The sequence below is a fragment of the Herpailurus yagouaroundi genome, unplaced genomic scaffold (genome assembly GCF_014898765.1).
Source record: "Herpailurus yagouaroundi ecotype Mexico unplaced genomic scaffold, PumYag 77, whole genome shotgun sequence".
NCBI classification, from domain to species: domain Eukaryota; kingdom Metazoa; phylum Chordata; class Mammalia; order Carnivora; family Felidae; genus Herpailurus; species Herpailurus yagouaroundi.
Window position 1 is genome coordinate 33620697 of NW_024412388.1, and position 8564 is coordinate 33629260.

Genomic DNA, 8564 nt, shown 5'->3' on the forward strand with positions numbered 1-8564 from the left:
CTGAGCCTTTCAAAGGCAGATATGGTACCTACCTCACATTCAAGATAATGTGTATCAAGGCCTGGGCATCAAGGTTAGCACATAGCTGTCATTTTTTGAATACCAACTATCATGTGAAGGAAAATAGGAATGTCTTGGATGCCAAGATATTTAGATTTTCTCTGGGGAATAGGGATTAGACAGATTTTTAAGCAATGGAGGGTCTCCCATCCAAGTACTAACCAGGCCTGACTCTGCTTAGCTTCTGGAGATCAGAGGAGCTCAGATGCCGTCAAGGTAGTATGACCCTAGACTAAGCAATAGTGGGTGTTCATTCCTTGGAAGGGACTGGGTTTCAAGTCACAAAGTTCAAAGTCACTATAGCCATTATTTCGCTCCCATTCCATCTCATTCTCCCTACCCTTAATGCACAAGCATTTCAAAACCATGTTTCTAAAAACCAGCCATTTATATCTGTTTAGGTAAGTTACAGAGGAAGTAAGGTGGTGTATTTACAAGTTGGTTTGTCCAGATATACTATAACTTAGTGTCTGTATTTAATATTGACAACCAAAAAATATATATAAATATCTTCCATCTATACACAGCAGGGCAGGAGTGTCCATGTCTTCTTGAGCAGTGAGTTCTCAGTCTCCTACGGCCCTCCTCTCATGGTGATCGTCTGGCCCTCAGTGCAAAGGAGACTAGAAGCTGGCAGCCCAGTCTGGCCCTTCCCCTCTCCTCCCTGCACTCCAGTGCTCCCAACTGGTCTCAGGCAAGGCAAGATTACTTTGAGTGGTTGGGCAGGAAGGGATGGGTATGGGCGAACCCTAGTGGAGCCTAACCATTAGGGTAGGGAGATCCAGGCCTCAGAAGAGAGCAGCCACAGCTACCTCTTGGGGTAGAAGCCTCATAGTTCGTTGTTTGATTAGTATGTCCTTGGTCATAGGTCCAGCCCTACAGATTAGCGTGGCAAAGAAGGCAAGTGTCTAGGCAGGACTTGGTCCCCACCTTCAGGTACTGAGCCATTCAGAGTGAAGTCTGGGTGTAGGTACAGGAGACTCTGGCTGATAAAAAAATAATAACAAAATCAGTAATAAAAAAAATTATAAAACCTGTTGCTTGTCTGAATAGATCTGAGCAACAGTCTTGTTTTTGTTAAAATCCTGGAGCCATTAAAGTCCTAATATTCTTCTGGACATCACTGTTGGCTGAAGAAAGGAGCCCCAGGCCCGGCTCTGCTGAAATCCATCAGTTTGAAAGTCTCATCCAGCTGCCTGTGCTCCGAGAGATCCTTGGGGCTGCTGGGAACAGGCCGGGCTGGTGGTGTGGGGCACCTCACACTTGGGAATCGGCCCCCAGGGGGTGAAACAGCTCCTCGGGTGTCTTGTCACTTTGACCGGCTCCTCCCTGCCGGAAGCCGGAAGCAATCTCATCGAAGGTCCGGCCTTTTGTCTCGGGAACTTTGAAGTAGGTGAAGATGAAGAACAGAACCAGGAGTACGGTGAAGATGATGAAGACATATGGACCACACAGTTGCTGAAAGACACACACATACACATGGTTGGAGTACTGATCCTACATCCTGACTGTAGGACCTTGGCTTATAGGACTTGATCTTTGATCTGAAAAAGGGAACAGCTACTCACGGCCCAGGCATGCTGGGATGATTAAATGAGACTGCCTGCACCTGGCATGTGATGGGCTCCAGGGACCAGGGTCTCACCACAGAGAAGAATAGAGACAATTCAAAGCTAAGGAAAGAACCCTGGAATTGAGGTCAGTGTTTTTAGCTGTGTGACCTGGGCTTCTGAGCCTCAATTTCCTCCTCAGCAGGATTCCAATGAGAACAGCTGGGAGAGCATTTTGCAGAGCAGCACAGGGTCCTGCATGCAGGAGAGCAATGGTGAGCAGGGACAGTGCAGGGTTCTCACCTCTACATACTGGAAGCACATGCCCACGATGAAATTGGAGGTCCAGTTGGAGAAGCCAGCAACAGCAATAGCAGCTGGGCGAGGACCCTGGCTGAAGAGTTCAGCCACAATGAACCATGGGATAGGGCCAGGGCCCACTTCAAAGAAGGCCACGAAGCCAAAGATGGCCACGATGCTGAGATAGGACATCCAGGGCAGCTGTTCCTGTTGAGGACAACAGAAGGGTGAAAAGTTAGATTAGGTTGTTATGGATCCTCAGAGGAAACCAAAACTGCAGAGGTAGCCCAGGGCAGGGCTAAGAGTCCTAGGCTGGGAGGCAGTCCTGGGGGCTGATCCTGGATTTGCCACATAGCTTAGGTTCCCTCCACTGGGTCTCTGCTTCCTCATCTGAACAAAATGATCTAAGTCCTGCAAGATGGCTGTGAGCTCAAGCCTACCCTCTGGGAATGGTAATGCGGTGTGCACATGGAAGGTGCTAAGAAGAGGTCCCTGTGGTCCCCTGGCTCTAGATGCAGAGCAGTCCGCCTGAAGCAGAATGCTGTGGAAGAGCATTCCTAGGGCTAAGTGTTAAAGAGTTTGTAAGGTGCCCAGCTCAGGGCCAGCAGAGTAGGCCCAAAGCATGTGGTCCTATATCCTCATTCTCTTCGAGGAGGCCACAGTAGAAAAGGTATAGGCTTTGGGTCTGATCCCAGATCTGCCACACATCACCTGCTGCGTGCTGGACCTCTCAGCTATCACCAGACTTTCTACGCTCTGGTTAAGTTGTAAAATGAGCATACTGTTGCTTCCTTGCCCAGAGGGTAGACAAAGGAGGGTTCGTGCATGTGAAATGCCTGGCACAGGGTTACCACAGTGGTTACAGTCACAGGCTTGGGGCCAGCAGACCTGGGGTCGATTCCTGGCTTTGTCCTTTATCTGCTGAGTTACGAACCTCAGCAGGACTAGAATTCCTCACTTGTGAAATGGGAATACTAACTACACCTGGCAGGGGTGAGAACTGAGAAAAGGCATGTTTCCATGTCTTGGTGGTAAGGAGGGGAATACTTTCTAGGGCTGTTCTGAAGATGAACTAAGGTCACAGTTGAAGACTTTGGAAGACTTAGTACTGGGCAGAGCAATTCCTGGGGAAAGGGGCCTTAGGTCCTGGGGCCAGAGGTGCTGTGGTAAGAAAGCACGGAACAGGGAGGAGCCAGTTCAAGACAGGATGTGAGTGGGTAGGAGACAATCTAGGGAGCCAGAAGGCCATACCCAGGCCCATGGGGCTGGGGAGAAGTGGGCAGAACTAGGGAGAAGGCAGCCCCTACCTGGTCTCTGGATGCTTCTGGCCAGACTGGGGCTGACACAGTCACTCGGATCAGAAGCTGTCGTGAGCTTTCCCCCCAACCCCTGCTGTCTCCCAGAGCGGAGCAACTCACCAGCAGTGCCAGCGCGATGGTCATGAGCACAGCACAGCCTGCCATGCCAGCCAGGCCGATGAGGTGCAGGGTCCGCCGGCCGGCTCGTTCCACCACAAACAGCTGTGGGCAGAGACAGAGTCAGTGCCACCCCCTCCTAGTGCCTCTCTGACCACGCCCGCCCCCCATCTAGAGGCTCGTCCCAAGTGTTGAGAAAGCCAAACAGCACTGCCTCCTCCGTGGGGCTCAGCTTAAGGACCACATAGGATCTGAGGGGCAGAGAGCTGACTCCAGGCAGCAGGACAGGGGGTGAGAGCCAGCCCCAGAGAGCCAGACAGCGGAGCATCCTGGCTGTGACTTTGGGCAAGCCGCTGCCCTTCTCTGAGCATCAGTGTCATGGGCTGTTTGATATGAGTAATGAACTTGACAGGTTTGTGAGGATGAGACGACACAGCACTCAGGAAGAACCTGACACACTGCTTGGCTTGCAGTAAATGATGCCGTTCGGTCACAAGGCCCTGGGGCCACCCTGAGCTGGACCCTGGCAGCTGACCGGCGGTGGGCAATGACGCAGACTCACCGACACGACAGTGAAGGCTGTGTTGACGATGCCGGAGCCAATGGTGGCATATACAGGCTGCTGCACCCCCGCCTTCTCGAAGATACTTGTGGAGTAATAGAAAACCTAAGGGACAGAGAATTTGTTGGGACTTGGCCAGGTGCCGTGGCTCTTTCCCCACCTCCGTCGCTGTGGGTATGGGACACGGGTGAGTGTAGAATGAAGGGGACGTGTCTGGGTTTTGGTTCTGAAGGAAAGCTGCTCCATTGGAAGGGGCTTGTCTGTTTTAAGTTTGGGATCTGTTCACAGCACACACTTGACCACGGGGTTTGGCTGGGCCCAAAGGAAAGGGTGGGTGAGGGGCACTCACAGCGTTGATGCCCGACAGCTGCTGGGACAGCTGCAGGACCACAGCGATGAGGATGGGCTGGCGGTAGGCGGGCGAGCGGAACAGCTCCAGGATGGTGACCTTCTTCTCCCGCATCATCTGCCGACTCTCCTCCTTCATCTCCTGCAGGTCGCGGGTCACGTCAGCCGTCCCGCGCAGCTTCTTCAGCACTGGGGGGACCGGAGGGAAGGTGGGGGTGGCTCAGAGCAGGAAGAAGGCCGGGGCGGGAGGGGGGATGGGGAGAGGGCAGAGCCCCGCCCGTACCGCTCTTGGCCCGGTTCTCCTCGTTGCGGTTGATGAGCAGGAAGCGGGGGCTCTCGGGGCAGAAGGGCAGCAGGACGCACTGCAGCAGCGCCGGGACGAAGATGACGCTCAGCAGCAGGGGCCACAGCTCCTCGCTGCCCATGATGGAGTCCAGGCCAAACACCTGCGGGCAGCAGGGGTGGGGAAAGCCGCCCTGAGCGCCCTAGCCCCGCCCCCACACGGGCCCCGCCCCACCCAGTGGCCTCCGTGGTGTCAGCGGCCGCTTTACCCCAGTGTCCTCATTTGTCACATGAAGAAAGGAGGACCGACCTCACAGCATAAGTGGGAGGACAAATGGCACATGGCATAGGGGCTGTCACTCTGCGGCGGGACAACTTTGGGGAGGGGAAAGGGAAAGCCTTCTAGAGAGAGGGTAGTGTATACAAGGAAGGCCTCAAGGCCTGCAGGCAGCAGAGAACCTGGCATGTGGAGGTCCCAGGGGGCTTCCCTGTGGCTGGCTCCCCAGGGGAAGGACAGGTCACGAGGCTGGGACCAGAAGGGCCAAGTCATCTGGGACTTGCACTCACACCAGGGAGGCCTTGGCGGAACTGTGAGTGACAAGAGTGCTCTCTGGGGCCTGTGCCTACTAGGGTGTGTGCACGAGGCTATCCCTTGCTGCGGGGCTGTGGAAGGCTGGGTGACAACTCTGATCAGGGTGTCATCTGGACACAGGAGAGCCACCAAAGCTGTGGGGTGGGGGCAGTGCTGGGCAAGGAGACCCAGCCCCAGCTTACCTGGGCGATGAGGATGCCAACAACGATGCCCAGCTGGTGCAGGGTGCCCAGGGCCCCACGGAGGGCCGTAGGGGACACCTCCCCCACATACATGGGGACGAAGCCTGTGGTCAGGCCACAGTACACACCGATGATGAAGCGGCCCAGGATCAGCATCTCAAAGGACTTGGCCAGTTTCGAGAAGCCCATGAGCATAGAGGACAGGACGGCCAGCAGGTTTATTATCAGCATTGAGTTCCGTCTGGGGGTGGGGTCACAGGTCAGGTGGGTGCCTGGATCTCCCCAGATTCCCAGGGGCTAGGTCATAGGCAACACCCTGAACAGGCAGGGAAGTCTCCCCCACTCCCATCTGGGATGCCCTGGCCAGGGCCAGGACCCCTTCTGCTCACCGGCCAAAGCGGTTAACAAAAAGGCCCACAGAGAAGGAGCCAATCATGCCTCCTACAGAGAAGATGGCCACGGAGAGGGACCACAGCGTGGTGAGCGTGGTAGGCAAGATGCTCTCCCCATAGCGGTGGATCCAAGTCTGGTTGTAGAACTCTTCAATCACCTGCAGTGGGGGAAGCAGCCTGTTGAGTCGGCCGGGACCCAGCCTCCTTTTCCCCTTGCACTGCACTGCCCCCTCAAAGAGGGCCCAGCACCCGGCCAGACCCCAAACTCACTGCATGTCATTGAGCCAAGTCCCTCCCTTTTGTGGGCCTTAGTTTCCCCAGGTGAGAAACAAGGGGATGGGCTCCATCTCCAGAGTGACACCAGCTCTCCTGCTTCCCCCAGGTGTGGTTTCCAGTGCTCTATGGTTTCATATGTTCCACAGAACTTGCTGGAGTGGACAGCAAATGACCAATGGTGGAACTTCAGGCGCAGAGCAGAGACAGGTTCAGGGAGAAAGTGCTTCTTCCCACTTGCCCCTTTTCTCTTCAAAGTGCCTAAAGTGCTAGGCTCTGGCCACCTGGTCCCTGTCCCCAAACCCCTGCTGGGAAGGAAATACAGCTGGACAGATGGTTCCACGTTCCAGACGCTCTGGGATGAAGGGAAGGCTCATGGACTTCACGCTCAGGGCCTGTTGTGACCAACCTGCACATAAGACATGCTCCAGAGACTTGTGCAAATTGCTTTCTGACCCCCAGGCCCAGCTATTTGTGGGAGTTACACCCTGAAGGACCCATGGCCTCCTCCCCTCTCCAGGGTGCCGAGCTGGGAGGCATGGGGAAAGCTAAGGACAAGGAAGCAGTTCCAGGAACTGGAAACACCTGTCCTAGAGGCCTGCCCACTACCCCCGCCCCCGCCCAGCGGAGGGCCTTACCTGATCCACCGGTTCTGCCTGAGCACGTTCACCCTACTCTAAGGCAACACAGACACACACCCAGTGCCACGGGACTGGCCAGACCCACCCAGCCACATGCATAGCTGGGCACAGGCCCAACATACCCAGAAACAGCTTCCTGTGTACATGCACCATCACACACACATACTAGTGCTCACACGATCTGAATATTCCTGGCTTCAGCCAGTCACAAACCTGGATGTCCCTCTTTCCCTTCAACCACCTGCAGCTCAAACTTGCGTAGCTAGCCCATCCTGGCACCCCTCTGCACATGCATGCTGCAAGTTCATGTGCACGCAGCAGTATGCAGCCTCTTACACAACCTGCATGCCACTGCCCTTGAACCTCTCTAATCCTCCCAAGCCCCAGGGGTCTAGCAGAAAGGATGCGGTGGGTAAGCCATAACTGCCAAGGGGAGAACGAGGCTCTTGGTCCCAGGAATGCTCATCGAGTATGCTGGGCCTGGCTGCACAGTTGCAACGGGTCCTTGGCCTCTACCTTCTTCCTGCCCTGCTGCCATGATCTGTCCCAAGTCTGGAGACACCTGACAGAGGCCGGGCTCTAGGGGGTGAGGACAGATTGACACAGGAATGGGGAGAGGAGGAAGGCAGACCGAAAGATCTTATGTCCCAAGGAAGCCAGACAGAGTGTAGGGGTTAGGAACCTGGATAACAATTGAGTTCAGATCCCAGCTCCACCATTTATCTCAACTGGGACCGAGGGCAAATTATTTCATCTCAAATGGCGACATCAGCAATATCTATTTCATCATGCTGCAGGGGAGTAATGAAAACGTAGAGTGCTTACATGGTTCCTGGCACGTTCACTGAGCCAAGGGACCCCACCATGTTCTGGTACTGACCCAAGGGCAGTCAGACCACTGACAAAGTACAACCAGCCCTGCATCCCATCATTCAAAATCAAGGCTCCTGCCAGGTATCAGTCTGACCTCCCCACCTAAAACCATCTCTACCTTTGCTCTCGGCCTCATTTTCATGCTCTTCATGGTTACTCTGCCTTGAAGGCCCATCCTGCCTTACCATGCTGAAACCTTTTGAGATCCAGCTCAAAGGCTCCCAGGAGTGTGTCCTCCCTGAGCGCAGGGACCCTAGTGGATTCACACTGGGACCTGTCCCAGAGCTGGTGCCAGGGATGCCTGGTGAGTGAATGAAGAGAGGACCTTAGGCTCTCCTCCTGGGAGCCCCTGCTTCTGCTGGGGCAGAAAGAAGGCAGATTTTAACAAAACAAAACAAAGTGCTGTGTTCTTCAAGGGATAAAACCAACCCCAGAGGAGGACTGGTTGGGAGCAGTAATGGTCCATTTATCAGGCCCTGCAGAGAACAAGCTGTCCTGGATAAGGGGACTGTCCAGATAAATGATGCTTGCCCCACTAAGGACCCATCATCAGGGTGGAAATCTTTCTCCCTTCGTCACTCTCGCTCTGCTGCCCTTGGGGCTCTCCACGGGGGCAGGAAGAGGTGTTTGCCCCAGATGGCCTTTAATTGATGCATTCTGTAGTTCTCAGGGTCTTCCTCCACACCCCTGTGGTTCAGATGCTGTCTCAAGAGAAGTCTCCACATCCGGTTTAAATTTTGCCAAGAAGTCAGCTAATGGTGGGGCGCCTGGGTGGCTCAGTAGGTTGAGCGTCTGACCTTGGCTCAGGTCATGATCTCGCAGACTGTGAGTTCGAGCCCCACATTGGGCTCAGCACTAACAGCTCAGAGCCTGTAGCCTGCTTTGGAATCCGTGTCTCCCTCTCTCTCTGCCCCTCCCCTGCTCACGCTCTGTCTCTCTCTCTATCAAAAATAAATAAACATTGGGGCGCCTGGGTGGCGCAGTCGGTTAAGCGTCCGACTTCAGCCAGGTCACGATCTCGCGGTCCGGGAGTTCGAGCCCCGCGTCGGGCTCTGGGCTGATGGCTCAGAGCCTGGAGCCTGTTTCCGATTCTG

The 8564-nt window shown here is 54.9% G+C and overlaps 1 protein-coding gene across 1 annotated transcript in view; it reads right to left on the minus strand.

Moving 5' to 3' along the window:
• Positions 1 to 427: 427 nt before the first annotated feature.
• The window catches only part of SLC2A1 (solute carrier family 2 member 1), a 29514-nt gene continuing 21377 nt past the window's right edge, over positions 428 to 8564 (minus strand). Inside the window, exons 3-10 of the mRNA XM_040469880.1 lie at positions 5681 to 5841; positions 5292 to 5532; positions 4519 to 4681; positions 4237 to 4424; positions 3888 to 3992; positions 3329 to 3430; positions 1914 to 2117; positions 428 to 1518 (exon numbers count right to left, since the gene is read on the minus strand). Coding sequence (XP_040325814.1) covers positions 1318 to 1518; positions 1914 to 2117; positions 3329 to 3430; positions 3888 to 3992; positions 4237 to 4424; positions 4519 to 4681; positions 5292 to 5532; positions 5681 to 5841 — 1365 coding nt within the window. The 3' untranslated portion in view covers positions 428 to 1317. The remainder of the gene's footprint in view (positions 1519 to 1913; positions 2118 to 3328; positions 3431 to 3887; positions 3993 to 4236; positions 4425 to 4518; positions 4682 to 5291; positions 5533 to 5680; positions 5842 to 8564) is intronic.